At 40.3% G+C, this 24,583-nt stretch overlaps 4 protein-coding genes across 4 annotated transcripts; all 4 read right to left on the bottom strand.

The window, feature by feature from the left end:
• Positions 1–716: 716 nt before the first annotated feature.
• Positions 717–1,761, bottom strand: LOC101134919 (keratin-associated protein 1-3). The gene has a single exon (XM_019026284.3). It carries the CDS (start codon positions 1,712–1,714, stop codon positions 1,151–1,153), a length of 564 nt encoding a protein of 187 aa, XP_018881829.3. The 5' UTR covers positions 1,715–1,761; the 3' UTR covers positions 717–1,150.
• Positions 1,762–7,432: 5,671 nt separating this feature from the next.
• On the bottom strand, positions 7,433–8,349 carry LOC101129533 (keratin-associated protein 1-1). Its single transcript, XM_019026658.3, has one exon. It carries the CDS (start codon positions 8,270–8,272, stop codon positions 7,739–7,741), a length of 534 nt encoding a protein of 177 aa, XP_018882203.1. The 5' UTR covers positions 8,273–8,349; the 3' UTR covers positions 7,433–7,738.
• A 5,066-nt stretch (positions 8,350–13,415) lies between these two features.
• On the bottom strand, positions 13,416–14,102 carry KRTAP2-1 (keratin associated protein 2-1). The gene has a single exon (XM_004041794.3). It carries the CDS (start codon positions 14,046–14,048, stop codon positions 13,662–13,664), a length of 387 nt encoding a protein of 128 aa, XP_004041842.1. The 5' UTR covers positions 14,049–14,102; the 3' UTR covers positions 13,416–13,661.
• Positions 14,103–20,733: 6,631 nt separating this feature from the next.
• On the bottom strand, positions 20,734–21,535 carry LOC101130238 (keratin-associated protein 2-1). Its single transcript, XM_004041795.3, has one exon. It carries the CDS (start codon positions 21,475–21,477, stop codon positions 21,091–21,093), a length of 387 nt encoding a protein of 128 aa, XP_004041843.1. The 5' UTR covers positions 21,478–21,535; the 3' UTR covers positions 20,734–21,090.
• Between the last annotated feature and the right edge of the window lie 3,048 nt (positions 21,536–24,583).

The following is a 24,583-nucleotide window of genomic DNA, read 5'->3' as shown; positions in this document are numbered from 1 at the left end:
TCACTGTAACCTCCACCTCCTGGGTTCAAGCAATTCTCATGCCTCAGCCTCCCCAGTAGCTGGGACCATAGGCATCCACGAACATGCCTGGCTAATTTTTGTATTTTTAGTAGAGACAGGGTTTCACTATATTGGCCAGGCTGGACTTGAACTCCTGACCTCAGGTGATCTGCCCGCCTCAGCTCACCAAAGTGCTGGGATTACAGGCATGAGCCACCATGCCCGGCCATAAGTATTTTATTCTTTTGATGTTATTGTAAATGGAATTGTTTTTAAAATTTTCCTTACAGATTTTTCATGGTTAGTATATAGAAAAACAATTTATTTTTTTTAGTAGAGATGGGGTTTCACCATGTTGGCCAAGCTGATCTCAAACTCCCGACCTCATGATCTTCCCACCTTCGCCTCCCAAAATGCTGGGATTACAGGTGTGAGCCACCGTACCCAGCCAGAGATTTTGATTTCTGTAACTTCCTGGTTGTGAAAGCACTGTGTAAGGTTAAGTTATGGTAACAGAGCCTTTGCCATTTCTGAGGCCCTAAATAACTACATTTACTCTATGTTTTTATGGTCATTAACCTCAACTGGACCTCTGGATAACAAATTTCCTAATGTGGTATCAGAAGAGAAGGGATATCAAAAGCAGATTAAAATTTTTCATATGACATTCTATGAAATGTATATCCTGAATACACTCAATGAAAAAAAAAGATATGTTTGTTGCACCAATAGTTAAAATTTATTAGACCTTGGTATATTATTCCTCTTTCATAGGGGATGCAATTTGCAGGACAGTGGAATACAGGAAGTGAGTGTCCTGAGAAGGACAGATGGCTCTTCCATGGTCTCGTCGGCGCTGAGACTCAGAGCGTGGGCTTCAATGCTTGTAAAGGCTCAATTTCAAGGTAAATCGGCTTTTTCATTTCTTGGGTCAAATTTGTATTTTGGCCTCCTCAGAGAGAAGAGTAAGGTCTTTCTGGAATTGAAAGGAATCAGATAATTCTGAGGCCAAAATATTTGGTAACCCCCATAACAAAGCCAAAGAAAAGTTCAAGAATTTGTTAGTTGTCCATAAGTGCTTGAAGAAATAATTCGTTCATGAATGGAACTGAAAGTGGACATTTCAAGTTGAAAATCAGCAAACTGGCTTTTAGCAGTTGGGCTCACAGGAGTAGCAGCAGCAGACTGGGCGGCAGCAGGACTGTCCACAGTAGGATGGGCGGCAGCAGGAGGCCTGGGCGTGGTGCAGCTGGCAGCAGGATGGGGGTGTGCAGCTAACCACACAGCAGGGGGGCAGGCAGGTACCCTCCACACGGCAGTCTGGGCGGCACCACCTGATACGGGTGCTCACAGCTCCACTGCTGCCCTCCTGGCCATAGCCGATGCCACCACCAATGCCACAGCCAGTTCCGCAGGAGCTGGTCTGGCAGCAGCTTGGCTGGCAGCAGCTGGTCTCACAGCAGCTTGGCTGGCAGCAACTGGAGCTGCAGGTCCCACTGGTTGAGAAGCTAGGAAATCCGCAGAAGCTGGTCTGGCAGCAGCTTGGCTGGCAGCAGCTGGTCTCACAGCAGCTTGGCTGGCAGCAGCTGGTCTCACAGCAGCTTGGCTGGCAGCAGCTGGTCTCACAGCAGCTTGGCTGGCAGCAGCTGGAGCCGCATGTCCCACTGGTGGAGCAGCTGGGATATCCACAGAAGCTGGTCTGGCAGCACGTCATGGTGTTGGGAGCTGGTCTGAAGTCTGGGTTGCTTGGAGGAGTTTCTGAGTTTTGGTGATGGCTGCCACATTGGGCCTTTTATAAGCCTTGGCCAGCTACTGTTTACATAATTCCTGAAGTATCTTCCTTATTTGTGTTTGATAATTTGTCTCTGAATGATAATTGGCCTCTCCCTGAATTATTTGTTGAACCTACTGAGAGCCTTTGAAAGTTGATTGTATTTGGTCTGCAATTAGGCTCCTTTACCATGGTCAAGAAGTCATTGGCATTAATTAGGAATATGATCCCTAACTCCTCTTGTTTCTTAAAATTTCCTCATGGTCAAGGAATAATTGACTGATGCCTCACCTTTAAGGATTGTCAATATTACTCAGTGTTGACCCTTACAACTGGGTGATTGGGTCTCACATGACAGTTTAATTCCTTCCAATTTAACTGTGGCTCCTTCTCTAACTTTCTTATCTTCCCTTTGACTGTGAAGCAAGACTATATTCAGCTGGCCAGAAAGGGATGCTTTCTCGGGCCTGGGAGATTTGCATTAATTGCTATTGATAACATTTTTCCATCACTGATTATGTGCCTAAATAGTTCTGAGTACTTCACGTGTCAATTTGCTGAATTTTCACAGCAATCTATGGGCTAGGTATCACTGCCACTCCCATCAACCATGTGAGAAAACTGAGCCACAACAGATTGAAGTAACTTACCCAAGTTCACACTAGTATCTAGTGAATCTGAAATTTGAATCCACACCCTCTGATTCCAGACTAAACTCTTTAAACACTATAGTCAATTCTTTCTCTCTTTCTCTCTGTCTTTCTCCCTTCCTTCCTTTCTTCCCTCCTTTCTTCCTTCCCTCCTTTCTTTTTCTTCTTTCTTTCTTTCTTTCTTTCTTTCTTTCTTTCTTTCTTTCTTTCTTTCTTTCTTTCTTTCTTTCTTTCTTCTTTCTCCTTTCTTTCTTTCTTTCCTTTCTTCTTTTTTTATGTAAGCAGTCATTCTAAGGAAAATCCAAGGGTGAAAGCAAGCCATAAAAATTTTCTTCCTTTCTTACAGACTTTTTGAGAGCAAAAGGAAGGAAGGGAGAGCTTAGGGTAAGTAATAACACTGTTTACTAGAGCCATTCCTAGAGATTTTATTTATTTATTAACAGCATAATAAGCACACTTCAAGAAAATCTTAAGTGCTAAAAAAGTTAACCTCCTTGTGACTTTGTCTCATCTTTTATCTTAGGATATTCTATAGATTTAGATTTTTTAACTGCATAAAATTATACTTAACATATTAATACTGGAGTATGTGATTTACTACAGATTGTTAGATCGGCTATATGCAGTTTATTATAGATATTAGAGACTAATCCAGTGAACTGGAAAGTTTATATAATTTGAATGAGACAGCTGATGACGGTGAATATAAAGGTTTTGTTTAGATGCAATAAAAGGTGACCAGGCCTCCATGGAGTATGGGTTCATTACAGAGAAATGCAAGTTACGATGTTACTCTTGGATTTTGAACCAGAACACCAAGTGGTAGTTCTGCTTCTCTAGAAATGACAGCTTTGAGTTTACATCATAACTCTTTCTGAGTCAGAATTAAGACGTATTTTCAAATCCCACATCAAATTTGGTTTAAAAGATATGATTCTTTGTGAATTCCTTGCTTCTTCTTAAGCAAAGCTACATCACAGATTCTTTGATTAGCTAATATTTTTTATGTTGGATGCTTGAAATACGTGGATGTGTCGTGACAACAATCTCAGGAGCTATTTAATTCAGATATAAATTTAGCAGAATCTTTGATACTAAACAGATGTGTCTCCTTTTGCAAAAGGCTCAGATATCTGAGGACTTGAAATACATTATTGATAAGAGCACTGGAGACAGTGGCGTTGCATATCAGTTCTCCCTTTCTGGGCTTTTCTACTGTGGCACTATTTTCAACATCTTCCTCAATGCAAAATTTAAGGTATGACACTTACTTGAGAATTTGACTCCTGTGCCACAGAACAAAGACTAATCTGAACATTCCCTTACCTCCTCTAAGTAAACTAAGAAAATGAAATTTATTTTATTTCACTTTACATAATATCCTTCAAGTTTAGGTATGTTGTAATATGTGACCGAATTTCCTGCTTTATATAGACTCAATAGTATTCCGTTGAGCGTATATACCACATTTCTTATTACTGTGCTGATTCCCTCTGGCTTTCATTACTTCATTTAAGTGATGGGCTCTAGACCATTCCAGTACCATAAGAAGAAAGAATGTGTTTGTCTGTTATTCCTGAACGTGGCTTTGGTTTAACACAGATACTAATGTTTGAAATTATTTTTCTTTAAGATATCATGGTTCTGGTTTTCTAGTTACAAGTTCTGGGGATTCTCCCAATTTCTTCATCTCCGTTTTACTAGTTCTCTAATTCAGTTGTGACTGCCTTACTTAGATTCTCGAGAAATAAAACATGATTGATGTACCAGTCAAATGAATACAACATTCCTATGTACGGCTTCTGTGCTTCTGCTCTGGGCTTCCATCCTAGTAATCTAGACCAGATAACACATAAACTTCAAGGACCTCTTCTTGCTACCAACTTTTATCCTAAGCCAAGTCACAAGATCTATCTCTTCCCTCCTGAATGCCAACCAGGCTTTTTTGGGGTGCTGCTGAGCCAAAGTCCTTTTAATTAAAAGGTACATCCAACCTAAACCCTCTCAGAGACAACAGAGCTCTAAATGAGGGGAATAAAATGTTGACTACATTGTAGGGCCATTGTGTATAGATGTACCTATACCCTGATGTGTGGCTTGTGGCTCTGTCCACTCAGAGGAAGGAGCATATTATTTCTTACATCAAGCTGGAGGCTCAACAAACTGTGCACCCCTCTGTCTGTATCTTCTCCAAAGTGGTGCCTTTTCCTAATTCTTTTAAAGTTGTGCTAGCAGAGGTCCTGTTCTTTTGATTTTTTAAAATGGAGGTTAAATTCACATAACCTACAATTAACCATTTTAAAGTATATAATTGAGTGACATATAGTATATTTATAATGTTGGGCAACATCATCTCTCTCTAGTTTCAAAAACTTTTCCATCGTTGCAGAAGAACACCCCCATGACCTTTAGGCAATCACTTCCCATACCCCTCTACCCCCAGGCACTGGCTCACCACTTCGATTTAATGACGAAAGATTTTATCCCTTGGAATGAAAGCCTCACTATGCGTCTTTTATTTAATGCTTGCTTCATCTAGAACTCTCTCTGAAAATTAGAATAAGAACGGTGACAGTATATAGCCAACATCACATTCATTTAAATCCATCCTTGCAGTGAACATTTATTTTCTGCTTCACAATACATAAGAAGATTATACAGGTATTATAAAAACATCAGTTGATACTCCCTTTCATCATTTTTCAAAGTATATTTTGAGGAGTATTTGAGTTACAGGGTGTTAACAGGTAACATAAAAATAGAGAGTTTTCTGGCTAAGTTAGTTTGGGAATGATGGTTATAGAGTTTTTTTTTTTCTTTTCTTTCTTTCTTTCTTTTTTTTTTTTTTTTTGAGATGGACTCTCACTCTGTCACCCAGGCTGTAGTGTAGTGGCACGATCTTGTTTCACCGCAACCTCCACTTCCTGGATTCAAGTGATTCTCCTGCTTCAGCCTGTAAGACCACAGGTGCCCGCCATGATGCCTGGCTAATTTTTGTATTTTTAGTAGACACGGGGTTTTGCCATGTTTGTCATGCTGGTCTCGAACTTGTGACCTCAGGTGATCCACCTGCCTCAGCCTCCGGAAGTGCTAGGATGACAGGTGTGAGCCACTGAGCCCGGCCACTGGTTGTAGAGCTTTCTTTATTGCAGGGCATCTCAGTCCCTTTAATATTCCCGTGTGGCTTTATAAACTTGCAAGATGGTGATAAAGCATACAACATAATTTGACCACTGTATATTTTTTCCTCTTTGAGCATCTGAAGCTATTACTGGTCAGTTTGTAGCCTGTTTAGGAAATTATCTACCCTCTTATGCCTGGAAGGGATGTTGTCAGTAATGACTCAATTCTCTCATTTCCCAAATTAGAAATAGGTACCCAGGCAAGTGAAGGGACTTGCTTAAGGATTCATGGATAGCTAGTTACAAAGTTGGGACTAGAACTCAGGAGTCTTGATTTAGCTTTTTGTTCTTCTACCCAATAGCATAAGCTATTTTTACATCTTATGCTATTGGGTAGAAGGAAAAAAAATCACACTCAAATGTTCTTTCTACTCTCTCACTCAACGACAATCAACACAGAAGATTTCTCTGGCTAATGTGTGGAGATTTCTCCCCATCAAGAAGCAAGGAAATAAATTCTGCAGCAGATACCAGCTGCGTGTTTTCCACTCCAATTCCATTCTAACGCTATTTACTTGGTGATAGTGTCAGGTTTTACAGAGGGAGGGCTCAGTTCTGTAAGACTGCCCCCTACTTCCAGTGCCAAGCACAAGCTCCAGGTTGTTTTGCCTGTGTTTCTGACCAACCAGCCATAAATTGGGAATTCCATGACACCCTCAAGTTTGATGAATGTGCTAGAGCAGGTCCCAGGACTCAGGGAAACATTTAGCTTATTGGTTTATTATAAAGACAATTACAAAAGGTACAGAAGAAGAGATGCATAGGGTGAGGTGTGGGGGAAGGGGTATGAGGAGCTTTCGTAACCTCTCTGGGAACAGCACATTCCAGGAACCTCCACACATTCAGCTATCTGGAAGCTCCTCAAACTCTGTGGTTTTTTTTTTTTTTTTTGAACATTTTATGGGGACTTCAGTGGATGGGCATGATGGACAACCATTAGAAACATGATTGGACAAAAAGAGTATGATCTAATGTTAGTAGAGTGAGTGGTGAAGCCCAGCAAGGCCTGTCTGTCAGATCCTTCTTGGTCTCTCTGTGCAGCCTTCCTTCCTCCAGGGCATGGGGCAGAACCTCTTCTGAAATGGGGATCTTATGACCTACAATCAGGCAAGGTAGGTAGGAGAATATCTTGACGGCCAGTGCCAAGAACAGTGGGGGAAGATTCTTGCCTTGAGGAGTAAAAGAAGCAGGTGAAAAGAGGTGGGGAGAAGGCCAGAGAGAGAGAGAGAGCAAGAGCAAGTGAGTGAGCGAGAGCGAGAGAGCCAGAGAGAGAGAGAGAGAGAGAGAGAGAGAGAGAGATTCTGTTTTCTGAGGCCTGCTTCTGAAGTGTAAAGTGCGCTAACATCAATAAAAGGGCTATGGGAGTTATGAGCCTAGACCTTGTATGAAATGTGTATATTTGTTATGTGCTATTACTCTATAATCTTGTGTTTGTATTCTTTCACAATTTTTATTATGCTTTTGTATATCTTAGAGGACAGAAATAATTGTATACAACCTCATATATGAATGGATGAATGAATAGATTTGGCAAAACCTCAAGAAGCTGAATCAATCTGTTGGAATACCTAGCCCACCACTTTGCACATGAGAGGACCTTAGGAAACAGTTCCTAAATGTTGTCATGTTCCTTTAATCATATGTCTTGGCTGCAAAATATTGGACCATTTAATGGTAAAACAAAGGAAAATTGCTGTTAAATATCATCATTAAAAGAGCAAAAGTACAGAAAAACCATAGTGCCATGTCATGTTGATATTTTGAAAAATCCCAGTACCCCAATATTCTCAATAAATTCCAAAGCAAAGAAAGTTCAAACAACAACTTCATCATTGAAGAGATGAAAACTTTTATTAAATTTAAGTCTCAATAACTGTTGAAATATTTCAGGTGATATTTATAGTAAAATAGTATCTAACTCTTTTCACATTGTAGGACTTTGGCTGACAACCAGGTCTAGGAAAAATTTTTGGTCTTCCACTGTAAATGAATTTACATCCTAGGGAATTTATGTGGCTGTGTGATGAGAGGTTGCAAGCCCAGTTATAGGTACTGGAGTTCAGAAGATTGTTAGGATTCTAATTTGGCTAGTTTTAAGGTGCCATCTTATCAGGATCCCCAGCAGAAGGAGGTTTTCAACAAGTGGGCTCAGAGCAGTAGCAGCAGCAGACTGGGCGGCAACAGGACTGTCCACAGTAGGATGGGCGGCAGCAGGAGGCCTGGGCGTGGTGCAGCTGGCAGCAGGTTGGGGGTGTGCAGCTAACCACGCAGCAGGGGGGCAGGCAGGTACCCTCCACACGGCAGTCTGGGCGGCACCACCTGATACGGGTGCTCACAGCTCCACTGCTGCCCTCCTGGCCATAGCCAATGCCACCACCAATGCCGCAGCCAGTTCCGCAGGAGCTGGTCTGGAAGCAGCTTGGCTGGCAGCAGCTAGTTTCACAGCAGCTTGGCTGGCAGCAGCTAGAGTCACAAGTGCCACTGGTTGAGAAGCTAGGAAATCCACAGAAGCTGGTCTGGCAGCAGCTTGGCTGGCAGCAGCTGGTCTCACAGCAGCATGGCTGGCAGGAGCTGGTCTCACAGCAGCTTGGCTGGCAGCAGCTGGAGCCGCAGGTCCCACTGGTGGAGCAGCTGGGAAATCCACAGAAGCTGGTCTGACAGCAGGCCATGGTGTCAGGAGTTGATCTGAAGGTTGGGTTGCTTGGAGGAGTTTCTGAATTATGCCTGCCTGTTCCACTGCCGGCTTTTTATAAGTCTGGGCCAATTCCTCTATTTGTGGCGAGCAACATTTTTATCTTGTTACTCTTTAAACCAGCCTTTCTAGGGCCCTCTGATGGTTCAAATGCTGAATTGTTTTAAATATATCTCGAAATTGATTTTTCCTTATTGCTCAGCTAACACTCACCAAATGTGTTTGTCCTTGGTAACAATGTTAACATTTTGTTTACAAACAATGGTATAATTTCCACTTGAGCTTCAGCTTCAGGTTTGCGCTTGTGGGTATATCACCTGACAAAGTGACTCTCACCCATAAGGTGATGTGATTTTGGAGATCATATTCACCAAACCTCAGGTCTCCAGAAAAGAATTATTAATCATGATTGCCCTTATGTAAGACTGCTTTGTATTTTTTAAGACTAATAAGATTATCCTCTCTCGATATAATCTTATTAGCCAGATAGAAACTCCGATAAACTCTATATTATAGAAATTCATAGATTTTTCCCTGAAATGGAATCTTTCCAATTTCTGTGATATCTCCTGAACTTCACATTCATATTTTAGGAAACAATGATCACTCAGGAGGATATATAAAACAAAACCTGTTCAATTTCAATGTCTCTTAAAGAAGAGGCTAAAATTCATATTCAGTAATTGGAAAAAAATTGCAAAATATTTTAATGAAATTTACACTTCTCTATGAAAGACAAAAATCACTTGTATAAGGATTATCTGGCATATAATTTTTCAAAGGCAGAATTTAATTTTAATTTATGTCATTTCACGTTACTAAACCATGTGTCCTGTGAAAAGATATTAGACCAAAGAGCATGACAACTGAATTTAGGAAAGGGAATAAATCAAAGAAAAAGCAAGAGTTAGAAAATACTTTTATCTGCTTTATAAGGCAGGTTAGAAAATGGGTGACCAAATATAGTTCAAGAGGTGTAGTATAATAAATGCAAAGAGATTAAGGAAAATTTCAGCAAAATAAAAGTTAAAACAATTCCTGGTCATTGCCAGAAGAAAGAATGTAATTTTCACTGGGAGTTTAGGGTTACATGAGATAAATGAAAAAAGGCTGGTCAAAAACATATTATTTCTACTTGGCGTAGGTTTATTTCTCCCTTCCAATCATGAATAGAAACACATAGTTAGCTTTTTATGAGGTGGTGGCATTTGTTTGTACAGGAATGGGGTTATATCACAATGTGATTCATGCCAGCTTCAGTAAAGATGTTCACGTCATATGGTAACCATGACTGTAGGTATGAAGTTGAAAATGGTTATATGTAATCACTGAATGTTGGAGATCAAAAATGTAGTAAATTTTCTTGTTCCACCACTTAATTTTATAGGTGTAGAAACTGACATCATTCTTATTATAAATAGCACATATTTATTAACTTCTACTATGCCCAGAGCACTAAAGGCTTATACAGAAAGCAAGGTCCCATCTATTTGTTTTGTATCTTGCTCTAGTATAAAAATCAGTGTAGTAGCAATAGGAGGGATTAATCAAGGAAAAGAGTTGAGTATAGAACCATTTAGTCTCAAAGTTCTAAATGGGAACATTGGTGATGTGGTATGGAGCACTTTTCATTTTCACTTAACATCAGTTGATGTTAGAATACTCTTGAGTCTTGAAGAGGTTAAGCGGCTTGTTCCATTCACACAGTACACAACCAGAAGAGTTGGGTATAAAATTCCTATCACTTGTTCCTAGACCAGTTCTTTTTATTTTATACCATGCTGCTTTTCAGAATCAATTAATGTTAGTAAGGCTCTTTGTCTTTGTCTTTTTTCCTAAAAAAAAGGTATTTTATAATAGCACAAGAATAGATATATTAGATGGTAGAGAGATGACACTATGGAGTAGTGATTTTAAATACACAATAAATAAGTACAAATATGTTAAAGTTCTTTTAAGTATCTGGACCAGAGACTTATAATTGGAATAAGTCACATTTGCCTCCTAGTTGTTTTTTGTTTCCCACATTCAACTAAGTTAATATACTTTCTGGGTTTCTACATCTGCTATACTCATTGTGTCTTCTTTATTCCATGGGTATTATCTTAGTTGAGCTCTTATTGTAATCACTTGACCAAGGCAATATCTTCCTGATTAGTTTCTGTATAGTTCTCTATGACTCATTTCTCTGGCCTTTGACCTCTGTCTTTATAAGGAGCTATCATGAGAATTGTCCCAATGCCCTGCTCTTGTTATGCCATTTTCCTGCCCCAAAGCTTTCAACAACTCCTTACTGCTTATTGCATTAAGGGTGTACTCCGTTGGCTAGTATTCAAAGCATACAAATTTTCCAAATCTTTCTTTCACTATCACTCTATATATATCCAGTGCCCCCAGCCAAACCATACTCTGAACAACCCTATGGTTCCCCTCCCTCCGCACCTTTGCTCATACTATTTCTATTGCTGAGAATGCCATCCCTGTGATCTGGACACCACAATCTGAACCTATATAAAATGTTAGCTTCTCTTTTCAATCTTTCTTATTTTCCCCAACCAATAGTGACTTCTGTGTTGACACCACACAGTGTTGTACTTTTATTTTTTAATATTCTACTTTTTAGATGAATTATAGGTGAATATGACCCATGTCTCTAGAATCTTTTTGAAGATGGGAACATTTTTAATTCAATTTTACTTTCTATTTTATACCAGATAGCCTGTGAGTTGCATATGGTAGGCAAGCAGCACATTTAGACCCTATTTCTCAACTCATTTAAAAACAACCCAAAATGGATTAAATACTTAAATATAAGACCACATATAATAAAACTACTAGAAGAAAACACACAGGAAACATTTTATGGCACTGGTTGGGCAATGGTTTTTTCTTGGGGGGATAAGACCTCAAAGGCACAGGCAACAAAAGTGAAAGTAAACAAATGGGATGATATAAAATTAAAACCTTCTGCACAGCAAAGGAAGCAATCAAATCAGCAGAGTGAAGAGACAGCCTAGAGAATGGGAGAAAATATTTTCTTTTTTGGTACTTTTTTTAAATTATACTTTAAGTTCTAGGGTACATGTGCACAACATGCAGGTTTGTTACATATGTATACGTGTGCCATGTTGGTGTGCTGCACCCATTAACTCGTCATTTACATTAGGTATATCTCCTAATGCTATCCCTCCCCTCTCCCCCCACCACACAACAGGCCCCGGTGTGTGATGTTCCCCCTCCTGTGTCCGAGTGTTCTCATTGTTCAATTCCCACCTATGGGTGAGAACATGCAGTGTTTGGTTTTCTGTCCTTGCGATAGTTTGCTGAGAATGATGGTTTCCAGCTTCATCCATGTCCCTACAAAGGACATGAACTCATCATTTTTTATGGCTGCATAGTATTCCATGTATATGTGCCACATTTTCTTAATCCAGTCTATCATTGATGGACATTTGGGTTGGTTCCAAGTCTTTGCTATTGTGAATAGTGTTGCAATAAACATACATGTGCACGTATCTTTATAGCAGCATGATTTATAATCCTTTGAGTATATACCCAGTAATGGGATGGCTGGGTCAAATGGTATTTCTAGTTCTAGATCCCTGAGGAATCGCCACACTGTCTTCCACAATGGTTGAACTAGTTTACAGTCCCACCAACAGTGTAAAAGTGTTCCTATTTCTCCACATCCTGTCCAGCACCTGTTGTTTCCTGACTTTTAATGATCACCATTCTAACTGGTGTGAGATGGTATCTCATTGTGGTTTTGATTTGCATTTCTCTGATGGCCAGTGATGATGAGCATTTTTTTCCATGTGTCTGTTGGCTGCATAAATGTCTTCTTTTGAGAAGTGTCTGTTCATATCCTTCACCCACTTATTGATGGGGTTGTTTGTTTTTTTCTTGTAAATTTGTTTGAGTTCTTTGTAGATTCTGGATATTAGCCCTTTGTCAGATGAGTAGATTGCAAAAATTTGGGAGAAAATATTTTCAAACTATGCATTTGACCAGGGGTTAATATCTAGAATATATAAGGAACTTGAACAACTCAACAGTGAATAATAATAAAAAATCCAATTAAAAATAGGTAAAAGACCTGAATAGATATTTCACAAAAGAAAACACACAAATTGCCAACACATATATGAAGAAGTGCTCAGCATCACTAATCATCAGGAAATGCAAATCAAAACCGCAATGAGATACCATATCACCACAATTAGAATGGCTATTATCAAAAATACAAAAAGATAACAAACGCTGGTGTGGATGTGGAAAAAAAGGGAACTCATACAAGGTTGGAGGGAATGTAAAGTAGTATAGCCATTATGGAAAACAGTATGGAGGGTTCCCCAAAAATTAAAAATAGGACGACCATGTGATCCAGGAATCCCACTACTGAGTATATATGCAAAGGAAATGAAATCAGTATGTTGAGGAGATATCTGCACTTCCATGTTTATTGCAGCACGATTCACAACAGCCAACATATGAAAACAATCTAAGTGTCCATCAATGGATGAATGGATAAAGAAAATGTGACACACACTCACACACAAACACACAATGAAATACTATCAGCCATGAAAAAGAATGAAATACTGTCATGTGCAGCAACATGGATGAACCTGGGGGACATTATGTTAAGTGAAATTAACCAGCCACAGAAAGTCAAATAGCACATTCTCTCACTCCTATGTGAAATCTAAAGAAGTTGATCTCATAGAAGTAGAGAGTAGAATAGTGACTACCAGAGGCTGGGGAGGGTGAGAGGAGGGGAGGATAGGCAGAGATTGGTCTACAGGTACAAAGTTACAGGTAGATAGGAGGGATAAGTTTTGGTATTCTAATGTACAGTAGGGTGACTGTGGTTAGTAATATTGTATCATATATTTCAAAATAGCCATCAGAGAAGATTTTAAATGATCTTACCATGAAGAAATGATAAATGTATGAGGTGACGAATATGCTAAACACCCTGACTTGATTATTACACAATGTATACATGTATGGAAACATCACATTGCACCCCATAAATATGTACAATTATGTGTGTTTTTTTAATTAAAAAATTAATTTAATACAAAATATTAGAATGAGTAAATAAAACCAAAGCTTTTTGCAAGGCCAAAGAACAGATATTTATTAGAAAATAAACATGGCACGAAATCTTAAGAAGAAGGAAATTGCTTCTTTTACAGACTTCAGAATGGCCCAGGTCTTAATAGATGAGCCCAGTGCTCGGTTCCCAGCTTGGTTGATGTGGGGTTTTGTGGGCTCAGGGCAGGAGGTTTGTTAAAGTAGAGAAATGGGAGTGTGACTTTTTCAGAAGGTGAGTTACGCGTTCCGGGCAGTCAGTGCACTGCTCAGCAGGAGTAGGTCCTGCAGGTGGTGCTGCAAGGGGTCGGCTGGCCGCAGGGGGGCCGGCAGCAGGGGGACTGCACAGACACAGGCTGGCAGCAGGTGGTGGCCCAGCAGCAGGGCCTGCACACCACAGCCGTGCACGACGAGGGGCAGCAGGTGATGGGGCGGCAGCAGCCTTCCTGCAGGGAGCAGGGGTCGCAGCACACCGGGCGGCGGCAGGGCTCGCAGATGGGGCGCGTGCAGCGGGGCACGCAGGTCACGGGGCGGCACACGGTGGTCTGGCAGGTCACGGGGCGGCAGCAGCAGGGGTCGCGGCAGCAGCAGGGCTGGCAGCAGCCTCCCCCGTAGCTCAGGGAGGAGAAGGTGGAGCCGCAGCAGGAGCCGGTCATGGTGGTGTCTGAGGCTGGTGTGGGTTGGGCTGTTGAGAGGAGCTGGATGTTCTCAGGTGTGAACGTCCTCCTCCCCCTCTGGGCCCTTTATATACCCTGGCCGGGTGCAGGTGACCCTTTTCGTTTACCTTTTGGCCAATTAAGTAGAATTTTGTTTTGACTAATGGTTGCTTGTGACACACTCATTATCTCATTAAAGAGCTCTTGTTTTATCTCTAAGTATGGATGTACTCATATTGGGTGAAAATCTAAGAACTCATCGTCATTTGAGGTGATAGTAGCTCTTGATGCTTATTTTGAGTAGATAACACTGGATCAAATCTGGACAAAACGGTCTAAAAAAACTTCAGTTTTTAAAAGAAATTAAAAACAGAGAAGTACATAGAACACTGAGTAGAGCCTATCCTGACCCTAATAGGGGACTCAAGTCCTTGGAAGCACCTACATGTGAAACGTGAATCACACGAGGGTTAGACAAGCCCTCCCATGTAGTCTGCTTGGGAATACGTTTGATTATCACTTGATATAGTGGGATACATAGGCCTTGAATAGGATAGCAGCTCATAGAGTTGTACAGGACAGACAGAAATTTTTGCAAACCACTAAGTATTGGAATAAAACCTCCAAGACTGCCTTGCATGTTTTCTTTTCTCTAGTTCAGGTTCTGTGCAACTCTGGTCTTTCTGGTCATAAGATGCTGATTTTTATCTCTGAAACATGTCATTTTTTAGCGTTGCCTTTCTTGTGCATGTAATGAAGAATTCTGTAATGGGAAATTTTTCTGAATATACCTTGTTGGCTGGGCGCAGTGGCTCACGCCTGTAATCCCAACACCTGGGGAGGCCAATGCAAGTGGATCACCTGAGCTCAGGAGTTCAAGACCACCCTGGGAAACATGGTGAAACCTCAACTCTAATAAAATACAAAAAAATTAGCTGGGTGTGGTGGCAGGTGCCTGTAGTCCCAGCTGTGCAGGAGGCTGGGGAAAGAGAATCCCTTGAGCCCCAAAGGCGGAGGTTGCAGTGAGCCGAGATCATGCCATTGCACTCCAGCTTGGGCTACAGAGTGAGACTCCATCTCAAAAAAGAAATATGCATATATACTTTGACATAGGTGCTCTGATTAGCAAGTGACAAGAAAGGGGTTTTCAACCAACATTGCACACATATCCAGAACACTGTTCAGGGGTAGACACATTGGGAGGCTGCCCAGTGTTCTGCTGTGGCACTGCTAAAAGCGTGATGGATGCGCTTCTTCAGGAAGTGTTGCCAGGGGCAGTTCAGGAACTACATGGGGGAAACAGTCCCATTACTTTTCAGCTTTACTCCTCCTGTTAGTCACCAGACAGGGTTTTGAATCACTTCAGGATCATTTTCTTTATTTGAAAGAATGTGCCTTGGGGCCGGACATCTAAAGCTCCCCAAATGGAATTTCAAGCATAATTTCAAAACTTTAAAAGGAATGTAAATTGACTGGACCCGGTAGTCACAATTAGGGAAACAGAAGAGGGAGATATCAGGCACAATCTCATCGCTAGAGACCTTTGACTCTCCTGTTTTACATTCTTTTCTTTGTTTATGGACATGGGATTTTTGTTTTTCAAAGTGGTAACCAGAGGTAACTAGGTAAAGAGTTGTATATTCTGCTCTTTTCGAGACATATTATCTCATAATTTATTTTCATGCTGCTGTGGAGTCTTCATGATAATCACATTTTATGCAATGGGACCCTCTTTGGAAGACTTAAATCATCACTTTAACAAGACTCATTTCTCTACTGCAGAAACTTCAAACCCAAGGTCATTCTAAAGAGATCTGTCTCTCCCCTTTACAAAGATCTGTCTCTCCCCTTTATAAGGATCTGTCTTTCCCCTTTATAAAGATCCAAAAAGATAATCTGTGCATCACTCAGTAACCTTTCTAGTGTTTATTCACTCTAAGACACTTATCCACACCCCATAGCCAAACTTCATTTTCAGACAGAGAAAATATGGGTCATGCTTCAGTTATTCATGCCTCAGAGTTGTGAGAGCACAGACAGCTCTGCGGTTTGACACTGGTGGCAAATCACATCCTATTTTCTGACCCCACTTATTCTGAAACTGGACAATGCTCATTTAAAGCTCTGCCACTTACTGGCTGTGTGTCCTTGGGCCATAATAATAGTTCATATCAGAATTGTAAGGATTACATGAGCTAATATTTGTCAAGTGCTAAGAACAAACAGTGTCTGGCACTTAGTGTCTTGTATTTCTTAAATATATATATGTAGTAAATATATATATACACACATATATACACATATATAGTAACATGACCTTTTACTATATATATAGTAAAATGTATATAGTATATATGTATATATACATATGTATTACATATATAGTAAAATATGTATAGTATATATGTATACAGTATATATGTATGTATACTATATATGTATATGGTGTTGCGGGAAGTCAGGAACCCCAAACGGAGGGACCGACTGAAGCCATGACAGAAGAACGTGGATTGTGAAGATTTTATGGACATTTATTAGTTCCCCAAATTAATACTTTTGTAATTTATTATGCCTGTCTTTACTGAAATCTCTAAACATAAATTGTAAAGATTTCATGGACACTTATCACTTCCCCAATCAGTACCCTTGTGATTTCCTATGCCCGTCTTTACTTTAATCTCTTAATCCTGTCAGTTGAGGAGGATGTATATCATTCCAGGACCCTGTAATAATTGCATTAACTACAAAAATTGTACAGCATGTGTGTTTGAGCAATATGAAATGTGGGCACCCTGAAAAAAGAACAGAATAACAGCAATTGTTCAGGGAATAAGAGAGATAATCTTAAACTCTGACCGCTGGTGAGCCAGGCAGAACAGAGCCATATTTCTCTTTTTTCAAAAGCAAATGGGAGAAATATCGCTGAATTCTTTTTCTCAGCGTGGAACGTCCCTGAGAAAGAGAATGCGCACCTAGGGGTAGGTCTCTGAACTGGCCCCCCCGGGGTGTACCTGTCTCTTATGGTCGAGATTGCAGAGGTGAAATAAACTCCAGTCTCCCATAGCGCTCCCAGGCTTACTAGGAAGAGGAAATTCCCACCTGATAAATTTTGGTCAGACCGGTTGATCTCAAAACCCTGTCTCCTGATAAAATGTTATCAATGACAGTGGTGCCCAAAACTTCATTAGCAATTTTAATTTCGCCTCGGTCCTGTGGTCCTCTGATCTCGCCCTGCCTCCACTTGCCTTGTGATATTGTATTACCCTGTTAAGTACTTGATGTCTGTCACTCACACCTATTCGTGTACTCCCTCCCCTTTTGAAACTCCCTAATAAAAACTTGCTGGTTTTTGTGGCTTGTGGGGCATCACGGATCCTACCAAAATGTGATGTCTCCCCCGAACACCCAGCTTTAAAGTTTCTCTCTTTTGTTCTCTGTCCCTTTATTTCTCAAGCCAGCCGATGCTTAGCAAAATAGAAAAGAACATACGTGATTATCGGGGCAGGTCCGCCGATAATATGGTGCATATATATTACATATATAGTAAAATATATATAATATATTATATATATATTTTAATATAATTTATATATAGTAAAATATATATAATATAATATATTATATATTTATATATATACTATATATATTTTACTATATATAGTATATATGTATATATACAAATATGTGTATATATTTTACTATATGTATTTTACATATACTATATATATTTACTATATGTATACCATAGTATATATAGCAAAAGGTCATGTTACATTGGTACTTTCTAAATTCTAAACTTTGTTTAGAACAAAGACCAACATATTTGTTACGGCAAATGGTTAGTTCTCTGCTTAGTCACCAAACAATACACATGAAATAACATTATTCAGTGGTAAGTTCCATTAATAGCATGAAATAAAATAAAAGCACCTGGAAGGAAGAAACAGAGCACCTTCTCATTGAGCACTTACCTCTGTTAAGGGAGTCAGGCTATTGTTGAACTGACAGAAGGCATATCTGTCAGGACTGTGTATAACAACAAGACCCCTACTGAGAACCCCACAGCCCATGCAATACAGAATGGGGTCTTAGAGAAGCATCCTTTAAAAAAAAAGCCTTCAAATTGATTTAGACAGATTTCTCATGGTGATGGACAACAGATTTTGTGTAACAAACTCTAGAGTTTTATTTCACATTATCATTTAACAATAACATTATGAACAAATTTTTTTTTCATTATTTCAACTTTTCCTTTAGATTCAGGTGGTATATTGTGTGATGTGCCAGTTTGTTATGTGGGTATACTGTGTGATGCTGAGGTTTGGGGTATGATTGATCCTGTCACCCAGGACTGAGTGTGGTACCCAATAGTTTTTCAGCCCTTGTCTTCCTCCCTCTCTCCCCGCTCTAGCAGTCCCCATTGTCTATTGTTGCCATCATTATGTCAATGAGTACCTGATGTTTAACTCCCATTTGTCAGTGAGAAAATATGGCATTTGGTTTTCTGTTCCTGGGTTAATTTGCTTAGGATGATGGCCCCCAGCTGCATCTATGTTACTGTGAAGGACATGAGTTCATTGTTTTTTATGGGTCAGTAGTATTCCATGGTATATGTGTACCATATTTTCTCTATCCAGTCCACCACTGATGGGAACCTAGGTCGATTCCATGTCTTTGCTATTGTGAATTGTACTGTGACAAACATGCAAGTGCATGTGTCTTTTTGGTAGAATGATTTGTTTTCTTTTGGCTACAGACCAAGTAAAGGGATTGCTGGGTCAAATGATAGTTCTACTTTAAGTTCCTGAGAAATCTCCACACTGCTTTCCATAGTAGCTGAACTAATTTACATTCCCATCAACAGCATATAAGCATTCTCTCCTCTCAACAGCCTTGTCAGCATCTGTTGTTTTTTTACTATTTTTTTCTTTATTCTGAAAGTATGGGGCTTCAGTTACTGAGCTTTTTAATAATAGCCATTTTGACTGGTGTAAGATGGTATCTCATTGTGGTTTTGATTTTGCATTTCTTTGATGAATAATGATGTGGAGCATTTTTTCACATGTGTGTTTGGCTGCTTGTATGTCTTGTTTTGAGAAGTGATTGTTCAAGTCCTTTGCCCACTTTTTAATGGGATTATTTGTTTTTGCTTTTTCAATTGTTTAAGTTCCTTATAGATTCTGGATGTTAGGCCTTTGTTGGATGCACAGTTTGTGAATATTTTCTCTCATTCTGTAGGTTGTCTATTTACTGTGTTCATAGTTTCATTTACTGTGCAGAAGCTCTTTAGTTTAATTAGGTCCCACTTGCCAATTTTTGTGTTTGTTGCAATTGCTTTTGAGGACTTAGTCATAAATTCTTTCCCAAGGTTGATGTTAAGAATGATGTTTTCTAGATTTTCTCCTAGGGTTTTTAAAGTTTGAGGTCTTACATTTAAATCTTTAATCCATCTTGAGTTAATTTTTCTGTATGGTGAAAGTCAGGGTCTAGTTTCAATCATCTGCATAGAGCTAGCCAGCTATCCCAGCACCACTTATTGAATAGGGAGTCCTATCCTCATTGCTTATTTTTGTTAATGTTATCAAAGATTAGATTGTTGTATGAGCATGGCTTTATTTCTGGGTTCTCTATTCTGTTCCTTTTGTCTATGCCACTTTATATTTTACAACTTTCTGTTTTTGTACCAGTACCATGCTGTTTTGTTTACTGTAGTCTTATAGCATAGTTTGAAGTCAGGTAATGTGATGCCTTCAGTTTTCTTTTTATTTAGGATTGCTTTGGCTATTTGGGCTCTTTTTGGTTCCATATGAATTTCAGAATAGTTTTTTCTAGTTCTGTGAAAAATGACATTGGTAGCTTGATAGAAATAGCATTGAATCTGTAGATTGCTTTGGGCAGTGTGGTCATTTTAATGATACTGATTCTTCCAGTCCATTGGCATGGGATGTTTTTCCATTCGTTTGTGTCACCTATCATTTCTTTAAGTCGTGTTCTGTAGTTTTCTCTGTAGAGATTTTTCACTTCCTTGGTTAGATGTATTCCTAGGAAGTGTGTATATGTGTGTGTGTGGCTATTGAAGTGTAAAATAAAGTTGTAGAATGTACAACCATTTTGTGATTAACATGTCTCTCACCATACTAAGAAGTGTTTGACCTGAGGTCTAAATGCAGGAAACTTGTATTCTCCAGGGTCTTTTCTGAACTTTTGGGATTATAATTACATTAGTAAGGAACTTATTTACTCTTACATTACTCATGTTTCTTTAACTTCAAAAACAGAGGTAATTGGCCAGAGGTTGCCTAAGGCTTCTTCCACCTCTAACACCCCGGGCGTTCTATGATGTTCCAACAAGTGTCGGATCAGTAAACACACCATTAGGCTGGGAATGTAAGTTTCAACCCAGGTGCGGCCTCCCAGCGTGTTTCTTGTTGCAGAACATTTCTCAGGTGTTCAATGCATGCCTGGAATTCTGGGCACAAGTGACTCTGTACACATGATAAAGTCATAGTTGTATCCATCTTCCTGACTCAGCTGTGCTCCATAAATGCCATTTAAAATGATTATAAGAAAACTACTCAGACTTAAGTTATGAGAACTGTATAAGAGGATTATTCTGCATCTTGCTTTGAGTATCTCTAGAAAAAAAGAGACAATCTCCCAGAAGAAAATATCATAAAGACCGTGATTTCTATGGTAGGAGTATTGAGTTTATTAGAAAGCAGACAACATGATATAGGAGTTAGACTGGAGTCCTAGGAAAAGTATTTCTCATCTGTGGTTGGTCTGAAAAGGTGTCTTCAATGCATAGTGTGAGCTAGTATGAAGAGATGAGAAATGGGCTTCTCAAGGAAACGTGTATTGCTCTGCGGCGAAGCCCTGAGGGGCAGCGGGATGGACCTGGCCATCTTCTGAGGGGCCCTTCGTGATAACGGGCTGCTCAGCAGGAGGAGGTCCTGCAGGTGGTGCTGCAAGGGGTCGGCTGGCCGCAGGGAGGCCGGCAGCAGGGGGACTGCACAGACACAGGCTGGCAGCAGGTGGTGGCTCAGCAGGAGTAGGTCCTGCAGGTGGTGCTGCAAGGGGTCGGCTGGCCGCAGGGAGGCCGGCAGCAGGGGGACTGCACAGACACAGGCTGGCAGCAGGTGGTGGCCCAGCAGCAGGGCCTGCACACCACAGCCGTGCACGACGAGGGGCAGCAGGTGATGGGGCGGCAGCAGCCTTCCTGCAGGGAGCAGGGGTCGCAGCACACCGGGCGGCGGCAGGGCTCGCAGATGGGGCGCGTGCAGCGGGGCACGCAGGTCACGGGGCGGCACACGGTGGTCTGGCAGGTCACGGGGCGGCAGCAGCAGGGGTCGCGGCAGCAGCAGGGCTGGCAGCAGCCTCCTCCGTAGCTCAGGGAGGAGAAGGTGGAGCCGCAGCAGGAGCCGGTCATGGTGGTGTCTGAGGCTGGTGTGGGTTGGGCTGTTGAGAGGAGCTGGATGTTCTCAGGTGTGAATGTCCTCCTCCCCCTCTGGGCCCTTTATATACGCTGGCTGGGAGCTGATGACCCCCAGGACACAAGGTCATTTCCTTGTTTTCACTTATTCTTCCTGAAATAACACCAGCAGATTAGTAAGTTTTGTAGACATTGTTTAGATGCTCAGGTACACATAAAAGTCTATTTTCCTTATTTAGTGTAGACCCATTATATTTTGCTATTTATGGTTCAAATATGAATTTAATGACCCTAACTTCAAAGTCTCCAATTATCGTTATAATTCAGTGACTCTTTTGCTAGTTGCTGTTTTGATAGCACAAAGCAGCTGTCGTGCTCTGCATGCTCTGAGGGTTATTACTTGCTAGCAGTTGAAGTAAAGCGAGCACCTCAAGTTGTTAGCATTCTTTGCCACTGCTAAGCTTCCTGGGCAAAACAAGTTGAGGATAATACTACAGGGATAGTTTAAAAGTCAGGATTTCTCAGTAAAAGAAGAATTTTCCTGTCCCCTTTTTGGAGGTACAAGAATGCATTTTAGTAGGTTTCCGTCATCCAGTGGTTTTTGTCTTAGAGATATGTTCATTGATTTCTACGGTTGTATCTTTCCAGACCAAGGTAAATTTCACTGTAATCTTCATGATAGCCAGTATCATTAAGTTGTAACTATGTTCCAAGCGTCATATTAAAAAATACATGCATTAATCTAATCTTCATAACATTCTTAGGATGTGGATATTGTTTATTTCTCATTTCACACATAAGGAACCAGATAAGTGACTTACCCAGGGTCATGTACCTAGTAAGTGTTGGAGTCAATACTCATTCCAGAAGTATCTGTGGGAACATTATTTATCAGCCCAAAAAGCTGAAGAACTCACTGTAGCTAAAGAATGGATTGTAGGTACCACATTCCCAGGTATTAAGGAATGTCTGTTTTATTTAGGAGCTTTTACAGTGTATTTACTTTGAAAACAGTTGTTATTTATGATATGTCTAATTTTTAGAGTCGGTTGAAAGGACTCTATGTCTTACCAACAGCCTCAGGAATGGGAAGAATTACCTTCTATTCAGCCTTCTGAAAATGTCTAAACATACCCTAAGGAGATAGTGTCATAGTTGGGCATCACTGAATGATCATGGGGTATTGTGAACAAAGCCACCAATATGGTGAGGAAGTCAAACAAGTCTATGTAGAGGAAGGTTGCAGTCTTGCGGTATAACAAAACCCTTCAGTAGTGATCCCACTTGAACGTGTTCTCGGGCCTCATCTGGCCCACACCTCTGTGTCTTCAGTATCTCCCTGTGTGCTATGCTGGGGCTCATTTCTGCTTATGGAACCAATTGTCATTTTTAATTGTTTCAAACTGTCATGACTTGTAGGCAAATTATGTCACTCAATCACTTTTGAGTCTTTGCCTCTTAATTTACTTGGTTCTGACCTTTTCCTTTACAACTAAGACTGTTCTATTAGGTTGGTGCAAAAAGTAATTGTGGTTTTTGGCATTACTTTCAATGGCAAAAGCTACAATTATTTTTGCACCAGCCTAATAGATCTGAAGTTGAAGGTTCAAGTGTAAGCCTTCTTATTGATCACACCACTTGCATGGTTTCTTACAGGCTTACCCAGATCTGCACCAGCCGCTTCAGCCAACCAGAGAATGGGGTGACTGTGGGAATAAATGAGATCCAATAATAATGATAGGTTTGAGGGGAAACAAGGCATTGTCCATTTGAGAAAACACTTTTAAATAAGGAGGTCTCTAGAAGGCTAACAAGAAAAACTCTGAGAGGAGAAAAACAGATGTACTTAATGAATTTTGAAAACAGTGATCAAGAATATATAGAAAGAAATTAGACTTGTGAGCCTATCCATTGGTTAATTACCAAACCGTTAAAAAAGATAAAACTCCATTGTGCACGTACTGCAAATGTAAAGGTTTTGAATATAACAGTCTTCTTGTTGAGAAACTTTTACCATATTTCCAGAAAAAAGATCTTTCTTCATGATTGGTTTATTGTTTTATTTTAAGAATATGCATATCCAGCATGAGTTGAGAGTTGGGATGGAATGATAATGTCTTTCTCTCTTTTAACCAATCCCCTTAGAACTTACTCATTTATCATTCGACACATCATTTCTGATTATACTCAATGTGCCAAATATTGTGCAGATCAGTGGGAATCTAGTAGTGAACAAAGTTAGTCGAGATCCTGGCCCTCAATGTAAATTAGCTCAGCCATTGTGGAAAGCAGTTTGGCGATTTCTGAAAGTATTTAAAACAGAATTACCATTCAACCCAGCAATCCCATTATTGGGTATGGACCCAGAGGGATAGAAATCATTCTACCATAAAGACATGTACATGCATATGTTTATTGCAGCACTGTTCAAAGTAGCAAAGATATGGAATCAACCTAAATACCCATCAAGGTGGACTGGATAAAGAAAATGTGGTACACATACACCATGGAATACTATACAGCCATAAAAAAAGGAAATTATGTCCTTTGTAGCAATGTGGATGAAGCTGGAGGCCATTATCCTAAGCAAACTAACACAGATACAGAAAACCAAATATGGCATGTTCTCACTTATAAGTGGTAGCTAAACATTGAGTACATATGGACACAAATAAGGGAACAACAGATACTGAAGCTTACTTGAGGGCAGATGGTGGGAAGAGGGTGAGGATAAAAAAACCATCTATCTGTTACTATGCTTTTGTTTAATTAAATTAATTAATTAATTAATTTTTGAGACAGAGTCTCACTCTGTCACCCAGGCAGGAGTGCAGTGGCGCAACCTTGTCTCACCAAAGCCTCTGCCTCCCAGGTTCAAGCGATTCTCCTGATTCAGCCTCCTGAGTAGCTTGGATTACAGGCACATGCCACCATGCCCAGCTACTTTTTGTATTTTTAGTAGAGACAGGGTTTCACCATGTTGGCCAGGATGGTCTTGAATTCCTGGCCTCAAGTGACCTACCCATCTCAGCCTCCCAAAGTGCTGGGATTTCAGGCTTGAGCCACTGCACCTGGCCATCTGTTACTATGCTTATTACCTGGG

The sequence above is a fragment of the Gorilla gorilla genome, chromosome 4 (assembly GCF_029281585.2).
Source record: "Gorilla gorilla gorilla isolate KB3781 chromosome 4, NHGRI_mGorGor1-v2.1_pri, whole genome shotgun sequence".
Taxonomy (NCBI): domain Eukaryota; kingdom Metazoa; phylum Chordata; class Mammalia; order Primates; family Hominidae; genus Gorilla; species Gorilla gorilla.
The sequence above is the reverse complement of the archived record's forward strand: the minus strand, read 5'-3'. Positions and strand labels throughout refer to the sequence as shown.

Excerpts from the sequence above, each read along its gene's own strand:
- LOC101134919 (XM_019026284.3), bottom strand. The coding sequence starts at position 1,714 with ATGACGTGCTGCCAGACCAGCTTCTGTGGATATCCCAGCTGCTCCACC.
- LOC101129533 (XM_019026658.3), bottom strand. The coding sequence starts at position 8,272 with ATGGCCTGCTGTCAGACCAGCTTCTGTGGATTTCCCAGCTGCTCCACC.
- KRTAP2-1 (XM_004041794.3), bottom strand. The coding sequence starts at position 14,048 with ATGACCGGCTCCTGCTGCGGCTCCACCTTCTCCTCCCTGAGCTACGGG.
- LOC101130238 (XM_004041795.3), bottom strand. The coding sequence starts at position 21,477 with ATGACCGGCTCCTGCTGCGGCTCCACCTTCTCCTCCCTGAGCTACGGA.